We start from the raw sequence: 14,281 nt of genomic DNA, 5'->3' as shown, positions 1-14,281 counted from the left end.
GACTCGATGAGTATTTGTGTCTGTATTGCGTATGCCCGCGATAAATTTAAAATCCGTCGCCGTGCCGCCGACATTAGCGGTCGGTCATCGGGATACACTGGCGTACTCCTCACACGAGCACCGTGGCCTCGTACGAAGCGAGGAACGGACCGATCCTACTACCCTACGGCACGGACGTCGCGGTTCAAGATATAAACTTCCTCGTAGATCAGCTAGGTCGAGGCTCTCGCCCCCGTGTTATCAGTCGACGTCCGTATCTTTTAAATCGAAACGACTCGTCCGTCAGTCCTTCCCGTCCGCGGTTGCGACTCGCAGTGTTGCCACCGTGACAACATCGACGACGACAACGACCATTACTACTGGCGGCACCTCGCGATCGAAAACCGCGAACAACGACAGATGCGACCCGACTGTCGGTCGCACGCACTCGCCGACACGCGACGTGCTCGAGCACGCACGCATCCCATGGTCGAGTCGAGCGGTGGACGACGTGATATCGCCAAGAGCTAGCGAGGGGGAGGTGAGAGGCGGCCACGGTGACTGTAGCGAGACGTGAGTGATACTCGTGGGCATCGGCCGGAGCGCACCACCGGAGCTGCTCACTAGCGGTGGCGGCGGTGCAAGCGTGTAACGGCCCGACAGAGATTTTTGTCGTTCCGCATTCGCATACGACTACAACCATAGTACTATAATATAGTCTACGAACGGCTGTCCACCCCTCTCCGCTACCCGACCGCGGACACTACGCCGTTTTGCGGACGCGCGCACGCGCGCGCGTTGGTGTGAGCGGCTGTGTGTGTGTGTGACGTGTGTGTGTCGGTGTGCGAGTAGTTTTGCGCGTGTGTGTGTGTTGGTGTGCTTTTGTGTGGTCGGCCTGTCGTACGACAATAATTATATCGCGACGATAATAATAATGTGATGTGCGCGCGGGCGACCTAGTTTCGCGTTACGTACATTTACGTGCCGCCGTCGGTTAAACGACCGTTGTCGTCGCCCAGGTGACTGATACCCGTCCGACACCATAACACAGAACAAAACAATAATGATAGATAATTATTGAAACGAATTATACAAATAATATTTTTCACGGACCGCGACCACCACTACTGGCCGGTTAGTAGTAGATAGTTTTATAATAATTATAAACTACCACCACACAGGTATCACAGACACACACACACACACACATCGTCGGTTGGTTCTTTTTTTTTATTATTTATTTGTTTATTTAATTTTTCGATCCGACGGAAACCCAAACGGGGTGACACTCGCATCACGACGTCGCCGGATCGTCGTTGTCCTATTCGTCGTGGTCGTCATGTCCGACGATCGCCGCGGCCGCTGCCGTGGCTGCGATGACGACGGCCACCACAGTGACCGCGGTTGTTCCGTGTCTTACGAGATCGCGGCCGTCGCGATTGCTGGAAACGCGACTGCCGTGAAAACTGTCAAGTGATAATGGTTTTCCACCGAGTCTAGGCTGCTGACCGTCGTGGCCTAGGTTGTTGGTGTGGTGTTGGTCGTTAATTCAGTCGTTGTCGTTGCTGCTGTCGTCGCCGCCGCTGGTCGTGGTGGTTGACCGACACGTCGTTCGATTCTTACCACGAAATCGTATTATTGCGATTTGTTTCCATCAAATCCCAAGTCAAGTCCGTTCGCCCGGACTCCCGTTAGTGTTCGAATCGCGTGTAAACTACCCGCCGCGCACGATGGCCGACTTGGAAGCCGTGTTGGCCGACGTCAGCTACCTAATGGCTATGGAGAAGAGCAAGTGCACGCCGGCGGCCAGAGCCAGCAAGAAAATCGTCTTGCCGGACCCGAGGTAATATGCTCTACCTATGCGCCTACTGTTTTTGAATGTTGATAGCCTATCTATTGTATTGCTTCACTTGTCTGGCCCGACAAGCATCTGACGATTACTTTTTCTGTTTGGTGTAACTGATGGACCTGTAATTTCTTGACCAAGGTCGTACCTATTCAAATTCCTATTAAAATTTGCAAATTACTACTAAACATATTGACAAGTCTTTTTATAATTTTACATATATTATAGTTATAATATCCCTTGTACAAATTCAAAACGTTTTGATAGATCAACATAATAACAGTAGTTAGGTAGTTCAGCACTACTACTTGAAATATTGTAGATATTTAAATAATTCTTAATAAATGAGTTTTAAAAATACTCTATCATTTGGTGGACAGATTGGAAAAATTGTCTGTATTCATTGTGATTTTTCAATTAGATTTCTAAGTCGAGACATAGCTTATATTGACATTTTTCTGTTCCCTTATAATCAGAAATATAATCTAATGTCAGTGATATTGTCTAAAAAATATGCCACATAACAATATATTCTATATCTGGACTTGTCTTGATGATCCTTTAAAACTTTATGATTGAGTTTATCTATAATTTTTTGACAAGTAAAACATCTGGATTCAATACTTTAAAATTAAAGAAAAATATATATTATTATCCTTTTCTAAACAACAAAATCTTTAAATTTAGTGATAATATTAAAGAATATAAGAATATAGTGAAAACAACTACCTTGACAAACTTTGTTTAATGTGTTTATAATTTGTTATAATTTTAATAAATAATTGTTTTGTACATTAAAAAGCAAAATTTGTGTAAATACTATTTTGAATAATATATAAAGGCAATACCATGTATTATATATTAAGTGCTAATTTTTTAATATCGATAATGATACTAAAAGACTTAATTAAAAAAATGTTTTTATTAACTTGAACAATCTTATATTTTTATGTTTAAAAAGTTTTAAAGTAAAAATTTCATATAGGCAAATATCATTGTGCTAAGTAGAATGTTTTGTACTAATTCCTATACCTATAACATGATTTCATAATTCCTATCAAAAAGTTTCTTTTAACAGATTTTTCTGTTTGTGTCATCTTAAATAAAAGTTACTACCATAAAGATGTTATTTAGAGTGGACATAATTTATTTATTGTTGTACATTTGTTTTTATAGAGTTTGTACAAATGTTGAAATTGTGTCCTAAAGTATTTTAGAGCTTAGCCGATTTCATTTCAATAGTAAAGTTATGAAATGCAATTGTCTCTTACACAAAAATTATTTCCAACTTCATTAAACTTAATCTTCTCTTTTTAAATTTTTTATTTAATTTAGTAGGTGTTTTTTTATTTTATATTTTGTGAATATGTAGCTACATCTCATGATTTCTTTAAACTGAATCTCATTTTTTGGAAAAATGTATTTATTAATTTTATTTTTAAATTGTAGTACTAGTCTATTTGATGCCTGCCAAGAAAATATGCTCTTACCATTCAGGTTTAGTTGATGCCTGCCACTTTATATCTTTTATATTTTTGATGTTCTGATAATTTGTTATAAAATTTATAAACTGCAGATAAAAAAAGTATGAAAACTAAGTACTTTAGGTATACTTGAGAAATTTACTTATTTAATATTTTAATAATGTTTGTTAAAATCCTTTTAGTAAAATTAATAATACAATATATGTATAACAGCGTATACCATATATAATATTATGGAATACCTACCTTGGTTATTCAGTCGTTGTTATCATTGAAACAAATATACTAAAAAAAATGAATTTCCAGCAAATTTTTAGTGACATATAGAATGATTCACAGGAAATCATTTTTTTGCAAAACACAAATATTATTCATAATAAACCGGCTTGTATTTATTATTTTATTATAATTACCTTTATTTTAAAGGTATAATTTATAAATGCCATATGATAAGTATAGTATATAAATTTCATAACAAATGATTAAAACGCCAAAAATACGAGAGATATAAGTCGTGTGTTAACTAGACCAGTACCTATATTATTAATCTTACTGAATAACCATAAGAGATCACATAGAATTAATTTATGTTTATGGATATTGTATGTTTTATTATACTACTGATATGCAGTAAATGTAGCATGTTAAAAAGGTTTTATTATTTTTATAAGTAATGTACATTTTTTAAATTACCTTTTACCTATGTCATTAAAAAAATTTTTGCCTTTTGAAATAATGACATTATTATAATACCTAAGTGTTAAAAAAAAAGTGTCAATATTTTAAAGTTTAAATTTAATAATTCTATTACTGTCATTTTAAATATATAGGTAAACAGTCTTAACAGTCACATAGTAGAAACTACATTACAAATAAATAATTAAGCTACATTTTCAACATAACCAATAAAAATATCTTTTTTTGAAAACTTTTGAAAGGTAATTTAAGTAATTAAGCATCATTTTAAAGTAAAATAACAAATAAAATGTTTTTAATTTTTGGAGTAAATGTATAAATTATAAATGGACAAAATTCATTAACATAATTATGTTGCACAGAGCATAGTATATTTGTGTAATAGTTAAAATGTGTCCTATAGAATTTTAGAACATAGCCGATTTCATTTCAATAGTAAAGTTATGAAATGCAGTTGATTCTTACATTTTCTAATTTCTATTGAAATTAAAGTTAAAATGATTAAAAACAATAAAAAATAATTTTGTAATTAAACTAATAATAAAATTAATTATATTTTCTTCATTAAAATGAAAATTGTTTTTTATCTACTTGATTTACTCATAATACAAAAGTTTTGTATAAGGTATTTTGGTAGTGTGTATTAGGTACTCTAAATTTTAGTCTAAATAATGTTATTTATTTGAAAATCACAGATGTTTTCTCTGTCTTACAAACATACAATATAACAAATTTGCATTCAGCAAGACTAATTTTATTTAGTTACCCTGAATCTAAGAATGAATTTACTTATTATTAACCTTATGATTATGGTATTCTACATAAATTTCTTTTGTATTATTTCAATTAAGATTAATTGAGTATAAAAAATATAACAATTAAAAATGTAAATGAAATATTAAAGTAATATCCTCACCTTTCAATTTAACATTGGGTAACTTACTCTAATGTCAAACTAACTATACAAAATTGGTTCTATTGAACAAAAATGTACTGTTTTATATGTCAATATTATGTAGAAGACAATATATGTTGATGTTGCAAATTTTAACCATATATTATAACAATTAACAATTTCAATTAAATATAAAACAATTTTAAATTTATTAAAAAATAAATATATATTATTATATATATATATATATATATAAAAATATATAATAGAATATCTTGGTGTTAAATTTTAGTTAACCATTATTATTGTTTAAATTTGAATTAATATATCTTTGTTTAATAAGTACCCTTTCTTTTTTAGTGTTCGAAGTGTAATGCACAAATACCTTGAAAAAAAAGAAGAAGTTAATTTTGATAAAATCTTCAATCAAGTTCTAGGTAATTTATGAAAACAGTATGTCTCATAGTCTATCCTCCTACATACCTATTCACGTACTATATTGTATATATATTCTATTCTGTTTAAAGTTTATATTTAGTAATAATATTAATTAATTTTTATTTAAAATCATGATTCAAAAATATTAGAAAAAAAGTTAGTCATAAAGACAAACACAATGAATACTTCTTTAGTTCTATACATATTATTAAACATTAAATTAATATATTATTACTATGTATAATACGTATCCTAAATTTATAAATTTAATAACATAGGAAATTATTTTATTGCTTTTAATATTTTAGGTTACTTGTTATTCAAAGATTTTTGTGAACATCTACCCGAAGATGAACAAATACCTGAAATTAACTTTTATGATGAGGTAAGATTTATAATAGTTCAGATTAAAAAAAAAATTTCTGATTATATCTAAAATAAATAATAGTAATAATTATGTACAAAATATAAATAATTTAAATATTATTAACCTATGTTTTTCCAAAGGTAGTTAGTTCAAATATATTATTTAAAATATTTTTAACTAATCAAACTATTTAGAGGAAAAATTTGTTATAATAGTTATTTATAAATCAAACATTGGTTTTTTTTTAAAACTACCCATCTAAATTTTATTTTATAAGATATTCATTTTGTAATCATATTAATGTTTATTAATTATTTTTAAATAAATATATTACCATTATTATAAATTTAATAAAAATTATAATTGAGTATAGTGTTTGAACGTTAGTAAAGTATTATTAGAGCTCAATTAACAAAAAAAAAAATATTAATTAGCAATCTAAAACCCAGGTTTATATGCCAAAGTTAAATTGTTTTTTATCCTAACATACTTTCATTTGCTGTGTATGAAACTTTGCCACTATTAAAAGCAACCATTATTTGAGATGACATATGACATCATAAAACAAAATGGAAAAAGGCATGGGGACTGAAGTTTTTTCATCATAAAAATAGGGTGAGCTTTGTGGTCAAGTGGAACTGTTACAAAACAGTCCCCGTCATCATCTTTCCTTGTAATTTTAATAAGTAACCTCTATACACTGTAAACATGCCTCTATTCATATAAATTCTCAACAACTTGAATCTTGCATCTCCATTGAGATTTTTTTTTATACACATATATTGTTCGTTTTATCCGCTATTTTACTAAATACTAATTTTAAATGCATAAAAATCATACATGTTTTGATAATAAATAATTTCTTTGAGTTATTAATAAAGAAATGGAATTATAAAGTAGGCAGTATACCATAAAGGTTATATATTTAATTAACATGTTTATAATTATATTTTAACTCTAAATATAATAAATAATTAATAAAATAGATTAAATGATTTGTAATATTTACTGTTCCTATATCTATTATATCAATAATTCCTAAATGGTGTGCCCCCCTTAGGAGTCTCAAGCACTTAACAGAGGGAATTGCTATGTAAATATTGATATTATACATATGTCCTTGTAAGCTATAGATACTAATATAGTATTATACATTAATAAAAAATATTATTTCATTTATTAATAAGAGGCGCGATTAATTACTTTTTTTTGAGGATGTGTGAACCAAAAAAGTTTAATAACCTCTGTATTATTTTACCAATTATCTTTTTATATAAGTACATTTTTTTAAAAAAGGTTTTCAGAATGAAATTTTTATTGTATAGATAATTTTTTTCTTAGTTATAAAGATCATTGTGTTAAATAAATTATGAAAGTGGTGTTTTATTTGCTAGTAATTTCTTTGTAGTTTATTACTAAAAAGCTTATTGGTCTTTAAATTGCTAGTTAATAAATGAGTTTTTAACTAATTAAAAATGAAATAATTTTTTTTTCTATAAATTATTGTTTTTTATCTTTATAATTTACAATACAAATTTAATATATATGATATTCTAAGAGTTAAAAGTTTTATTTGTTTTTTTTTTCAGATCAAAAGGTATGAAAAATTAGAATCAATCGACGAGAGGAGAAAATTAGCTAGGGACATTTATGATAATTATATTATGAAAGAACTTTTGTCACATACTCATGTAAGTAAAAATGATTTAATTGCAAAGATAATAGTCAATTTTCAGAGATTATTTAAACTTTAAACAATTTTTATCTTTATTAGTAAATCTTTATTTTTACATCTCTGTCTCAACCTTTCTCTCCAATGCTCTAAATTAAAAAGCTTATTTTATTGTACTAATTATTTGTTTTATCAGCCTTTTTTGTTGCCAATCACTTTTTCCTCTCAGTAGTACTAAATGTGTCATAATTTTTTCACATCTTTTAACTAAAAATTTTTATCTTGTATTTATCCTATAAATTATATAAAATAATTCACTTATAATTTCAAATTGTTTCTCTGTTAAAATTTAGTGATAAATAATTATAGTTTTGTTTACTCCTTTTACATTAATTTTAATTATATTTTTTAGAATTACCCTAAAGATGCAGTCGCTCATGTTCAAAAATATTTGATGAAAAATGAAGTGCCTGTTAATTTATTTGAAGTTAGTAAACTACCATTATAAAAAAAGTTTTTTATATAACCATATATTTTTAATTTTTAGCCTTATATTAAAGTAATATTCAATCATCTTCGGGAAGAACCTTTTAAAAAATTTCTAGAAAGGTATAAACATTTTATTTATTTTGTAAATTATTTTAGAACATAATTACTTTGGTATTAATGAAATATTAATTATATATATATTTTTTTTAATTAGTGATAAATATACTAGATTCTGTCAATGGAAAAATTTAGAACTTAATATTTCGGTAAGTTATTTAATAAAGTATATATTTATCACATTCATATTTAAAGTATTAATAATTGTATTTTAGCTGACCATGAACGATTTTAGTGTTCACCGTATAATTGGTAGAGGTGGTTTTGGTGAAGTTTATGGTTGTCGAAAAGCTGATACTGGAAAGATGTATGCAATGAAATGTCTTGATAAGAAACGAATAAAAATGAAACAAGGGGAAACACTTGCCTTAAACGAACGTATTATGTTGTCTCTAGTCAGTACCGGGGTAACTATATATTATTTTAATAAAAAAAATATATATTTAGACATGCAATTAGATGATTTGTTGATTTAATGATTTTTTTTTATTTAATTTGGTGTATAGGTGGACTGTCCTTTTATTGTTTGTATGACGTATGCATTTCATACACCTGATAAACTTTGTTTCATATTAGACCTAATGCATGGTGGTGATTTACATTATCATTTAGCACAGCATGGTGTATTTAATGAACTTGATATGAAATTCTATGCTGCTGAAGTAATTTTAGGTAAATATAACAAGAACTGGTTAAATATTTATATTTATTATAAAAAACATTAATTTTCTTAGTTAGGTTTTGTGGTTATATTTTCTATTATGTTTAAAAGTTTAAATACTTAAAATAATAATTTTATATATTGATTTGGTGGCAAATGTGTATTGTATATTTAAAAATTATCCTATACATATTTTTAACCATATATTTTTTTATTATTAGGCTTAGAGCATATGCACCGAAGATTTATTGTCTACAGGGACTTAAAGCCAGCCAACATACTTTTAGATGAATACGGTCATGTACGAATATCAGATTTAGGTTTAGCTTGTGACTTTTCTAAAAAGAAGCCACATGCTAGTGTGTAAGTTAAATAACCGTGAATGTGTTGAATATGAAAATTTTAATGTGTGTTTTGTAATTAGGGGAACACATGGTTACATGGCACCAGAAGTGTTATCAAAAGGAACAGCTTATGATTCAAGTGCAGATTGGTTTTCTTTTGGTTGCATGTTATACAAACTACTTAAAGGCCACAGTCCATTCAGACAACATAAAACCAAGGACAAACACGAAATTGACCGAATGACCTTAACAATGGTATATTTTTCAATCCCTAAGCTTTTTAATTTTTATAAAATTAGAGCTATTTTATTTTTTACTTGTAGTTATTATTAGTAAGACCATAAGTAAATAAAATTGCATGTTTTCGTTGTTTTTTTTTTTTTTTTTTTTTTTTTAAATTAATTTCAAGCATGAATTTAATAAATTTAATATTTATAAACACATAAATATAATTATTATGTAAGCTATTATTTATAATATAATGAAATGTGTATTTGTTAATTTTGTTAATTCAAATTAACAAAAACAGTTTATGTTGCAGAATGTAGAACTTCCAGATTCTTTTTCAAAAAGTTTAAAAGATCTTTTAGAAGGACTTTTACAACGTGATATAAATGAAAGAATTGGGTGTCGAGGAAGGGGGTAAAATAATTGTTAACATTTATAACTCTTATGTATATTTTTTTTATTAATTCCATTTTTTATTTTTATTTAGGTCTGATGAATTAAAAGAACATCCATTTTTTGCGGGACTCGATTGGCAACAAGTATATATGCAAAAATATACACCACCTCTTATACCTCCGAGAGGAGAAGTTAATGCTGCCGATGCATTTGATATTGGTTCATTTGATGAAGAGGACACAAAGGGCATCAAAGTAAATTAAAAAATGTTTCATTCTTGTAATTTAGGAGTTGTATGGATAATAATTGTTTTTAATATTTATAAATAATAGTTAACTGACGCTGATCAAGAACTGTATAAGAACTTTTCTATAACTATATCTGAAAGATGGCAAAATGAAGTTGCTGAAACAGTATTTGAAACAGTAAATTCTGAAGCTGATAAAGCTGATCAAAAAAGAAAGTCTAGGCAAAAAAAATTCAATGAACACAATGAAGAAGGTATATTAATAATAAAAAAAAAAGTATTTATAATTTAATTATATTAATGTAATCTTATTTGTTTCTTTTAGAATCTGATTGTATTCTTCATGGATATATTAAAAAATTAGGAGGACCATTTGCATCTGCATGGCAAACAAGGTACGCTAAACTATACCCTAACCGGTTGGAGTTGCATTCAGATTCAGGCTCAGTAAAAACTGAAGTAATCACATTAGACCAAGTATTAGAAGTCAGTCCTGAGTTAGTAATTGTTAAAAATGAGCAATGCATTGTATTACGCATGAAAGATGGAAAAGATGGCAAACTAGTTCTTACTAATAGTGTAAGTCTAAGTTAATTTTATGAATAATTACAATTACATTTTGAGTTTTTATATTATTGTTAATTTATTATAAATTACAATTTTAGGATGAAATTGGTTTAAAAGAATGGGCATTGTCATTACGATCTACACATAAATCCACACATGATCTGTTAAAAAAATTGAAAAAACCAGGAAAAATGTTCATACAAGAAGAAACTGATTCGCTAACATCTACTACAAACACCAACGGAAATTAGTTAAATAATAAGGTATTAGGTTAAACAAATCTCTTTGATGAATCTCAACGCTTTTCTTTAAAATATATTAAATGTTCTGCTTTATTCATCCATCCCTTTCCTCAGTTCCCAGTTTTTGTCGACTTATTATATCCAGATTTTATTTGCTAAGGTTAGTGTAACGCTACTATATAAGACTGTGGTGTTTCATTATTTCTTGTTATTGTATCGAGAATGGATAGTATAGATCAATGTAATAAATTACTATTTTTTATACATTTTATAATTTTTTAGTACAATTTTTCTAATACATACATTTTTGTGCATTATAAAAACCACATTTAATAAAGAAGTTCATGACATATAAAGGTATTTCTAATATATGGTGCCATAAAAATCTATAATCTCAATCTACAATCATGTATTGTATTTTCTATTGTACATACATATTTTTTTATTTTATTTATGTCAGTAAATCTTGTTAGTCAAGTATTGTGAATTTGTAACAGGTTGTTAATGATTCTATATTGATATGTATCAATTTAAAATTACATTTTCTAAATTTAAAACTAACAAAACAAAAATTATTTGCATGTCATATCTTAAGTATGTGTAAGATAATATTATATTTTACTGTTTTAATTTTAAGTTGCTATCGTTAATGCAATAAATCATATTTCTTGTTACTTTTTCAAAAATACTCAGAAAATTCTAAAACGTTCTAAAATTTAGTTTTTTTTAGAAAAAAAAAATAAGGTAATTATTTTACTAAAATAATATATATATATTTCATTATTTTGAATCAGTTATTGAATAACCACATAAAAATATAGATACTTGGTTTTGTGGAAAGGGAGAAGTTTTTTGTTAATATGATAAACCAAACATTAGTGTATTTTGTAGCTTGAATTGAATGAAAATCACATTATTGTTGTAAATTGACAACCTTGCAGAACTTCAGTTGTAAATATTTTCTGTTTAGTTTTAACTACATTTAACCTATTCAAGCTAAATTCTTAATGTAGATAAGATGATAGGCAATTTTTTATAAATAACATTCTTTTTCAATTTGCAGTTAAATAAATTCTGTTAAATATGCAATTCAATTTGTTTATCAGTATCTTCAAATTCATTTTGACTGAATTAACATCATGTCTAGTCGGTAAATAATGTGTATTAATCCAATTGTGGTTTATTTATTAATATATACCATTAAAAATTGGAATATATCATAGTGATTTTGCTATTAAGTATTTGCTTTTTGGCTCTCTATTGAAGTCATCCAATTATATTTATAACAAGACTGATAATTTCGATGTGTTAAAACAAAAAATAAATTCATATAATTTTCATCATTATATTGATCACCATCAACTTTTAGGACATAATTTTTCACTTTGTTTGCACCTCATAAATGATTTAATATAATATGAATAGAATGAAACACTTCAAACTAAGCCTTATCAATGTTAAAATTATGACTTAAATTTACAAATTTCTTATGCCAACTTACTTATAATTTTATTTTTTAATGTCGACAATCAAACAATATATATCGATTACAATATTGTGGCCAACAAAATTTGTAAATACATTTTAATTTTAAAATTCCTGCATCATATGTTATAAAAACCTTGTAAATATTATAATATATGCTAGTCTATAGGAGTAGGTAATTTAGTAATTACCAATTTAAATATCAAATAAATATAATATTATTTAGGCCTAATTAGGTTTAATGTGAAATAATAAATTGCTTTTAAATTACTATATTGTCCACTATATTTTATATTATAACTATTGTTTTTGTGTTGTTTTTTTATTATTATTCACATATAGACAATGTACACCGTTTGTCATCACCTCAAATTAAATCAATAATAATCTCAATGAAATATTTAAATTTTAATGACCATTAGAGAGAAAGGTATATAATATATTTAAACATAACACAGTATAATTGTTAATATTTAAATCTTCTACCAACTTATTGTTCTTTTTATTGTTATTTTATTTAAATAAATAAATAAAAAGTATTATTTTTATTGTTAATTCATTTAAATTTTTTATATCTTTTGTTACTTTATTTATTTATTTTATTGTATTATTATTTATATTTATTTATTATTATTATTTTGTTATGATGTATATTATTTATTATTTTAACCTAGTCTTTAAAACTGTGAAAATTACAACTTTTATTGTTTTAATTAGCATTGCAATCCCATTGTAATAAATTATACAATTAACATCATGTATACACACATTTCAACTTAATGAGTATTATAATATTTTAGATACGATGTTTATCTAATATTATGTTACTTATGATTTAATTAGGCGCGATTGCTTTTTTATCAAGTTATTAAGATTGTATGAAAATATAGATTAGAATTTAAAAGAAAAAACTTAATATAACTTGATTATCCAGTTATGTATAATTATTGTTTAGAGTTAAAATAAAATTTAAAAAATAATGTATCAAAGTGTAATGCAATAAATCCCATTAAATGTACACACGTAAAATATATATTTCAGGGAATTTTTGTCGACATAAACCTTTGATCCTCTGTTATGCTCGTCTATTAATCATTTGTTCATTATATCCAATTGATGTATTTTATTTAATCACCACTTGGAATTGTTCCAAATTTTTGCACATTTTTGGAAATGTTCTAAACTTTCTTCTCAGGTATTTCCAAAATCTTAACGTCTTTGGAACTACTCCAATATCTAACATATTTATAGATGTATTGTATGAGACTAAGTAAAAATGCCTTAACACTGTCAAATGAATTGAACATTGTTAGAAAGTTTTGAAATCCTTTTACCAATATATTTCAACACACTTTGTAACCAATGGAAAAAATAAATACCTCTTGTCTATTAGTTTTCTTTTTTAAACCCTTGTTAAATAAATGAAAAATAATACTTATTTTTTCAATTATTCTAACTTGGTACTTTTATTTGTTAAAAAATTATCTCATAAGTGAAATAAATTGGAACAATCATATTCAGATTATTTAAATATTGCCAAACTGTTCTATATTTTTGAAAATTATGCAATAAAAATATATTTGAATTAATTATTTAAAAATAAAATGTGCCATGAATGAATTAGGTTTAATTTTAAATTGGACTAAATACAATTAATTATTTTTAATACCACCTAATACAGATATACTAAGTTTTTAATTTTGTAAAAATGAATTTTAGTTTCTTTATTCTGTGATGCATTTATTTTCTTATTTTACTAAACATGTCTATATTACATTTACTTATTGGTTCTATTGTTTATACAAATTTTAAAATAAAAAATAGTAATGATCTATAAATTACCATTATATGAAAATTATTCCTGATCTTATAGACAATTTCATAATTTTGAAATTAATATAATAAAACTACAGTTCACGAAGGACCTCATTAGTAGTAGCTAATGGTTGATAGTTGATCTAATATTCATTTTTAGATATCAATCAAGGTTCTTTATATTTTATAACTCAGAAAGTAAACAAGTATATAATATATATAATCTAATTAATGTGGAATGATCATAAATTTATCACAATTTTTAGGTAGATAAAAAAAAAAAATTCCCTTTTGCTGTACTACTGACCAGATT

At 26.8% G+C, this 14,281-nt stretch overlaps 1 protein-coding gene across 2 annotated transcripts; it reads left to right on the top strand.

The window, feature by feature from the left end:
* Positions 1-1,709: 1,709 nt before the first annotated feature.
* LOC112594606 (G protein-coupled receptor kinase 1) lies at positions 1,710-11,020 on the top strand. Of its 2 annotated transcripts, none has more exons than XM_025339488.1 (16): positions 1,710-1,822; positions 5,261-5,337; positions 5,647-5,723; positions 7,295-7,396; positions 7,790-7,864; positions 7,925-7,986; positions 8,081-8,132; positions 8,199-8,390; positions 8,490-8,655; positions 8,866-9,007; positions 9,069-9,243; positions 9,518-9,630; positions 9,704-9,866; positions 9,945-10,113; positions 10,185-10,438; positions 10,525-11,020. In XM_025339488.1, exons 1-16 carry the CDS (start codon positions 1,710-1,712, stop codon positions 10,675-10,677), a joined length of 2,085 nt encoding a protein of 694 aa, XP_025195273.1. In that variant the 3' UTR covers positions 10,678-11,020. The 2 variants fall into 2 exon arrangements, with proteins under 2 accessions (XP_025195273.1, XP_025195274.1); XM_025339489.1 differs by having other exon boundaries at positions 9,530-9,630; positions 10,525-10,677.
* The last annotated feature ends 3,261 nt before the right edge of the window (positions 11,021-14,281 follow it).

Source organism: Melanaphis sacchari, unplaced genomic scaffold, assembly GCF_002803265.2.
Source record: "Melanaphis sacchari strain LSU unplaced genomic scaffold, SCAv2.0 Contig23_pilon_pilon, whole genome shotgun sequence".
Classification (NCBI taxonomy): domain Eukaryota; kingdom Metazoa; phylum Arthropoda; class Insecta; order Hemiptera; family Aphididae; genus Melanaphis; species Melanaphis sacchari.
This window is presented reverse-complemented; position numbering and strand designations above follow the sequence as displayed.

Bases quoted from the DNA above. Each gene is read 5' to 3' on its own strand.
- LOC112594606 (XM_025339488.1), top strand. From the start codon at position 1,710: ATGGCCGACTTGGAAGCCGTGTTGGCCGACGTCAGCTACCTAATGGCT. The intron at 5,724-7,294 runs GTAAGATTTATA...TTTTTTTTTCAG, and splicing joins AAATTAACTTTTATGATGAG to ATCAAAAGGTATGAAAAATT. The intron at 9,008-9,068 runs GTAAGTTAAATA...TTTTGTAATTAG, and splicing joins AAGAAGCCACATGCTAGTGT to GGGAACACATGGTTACATGG.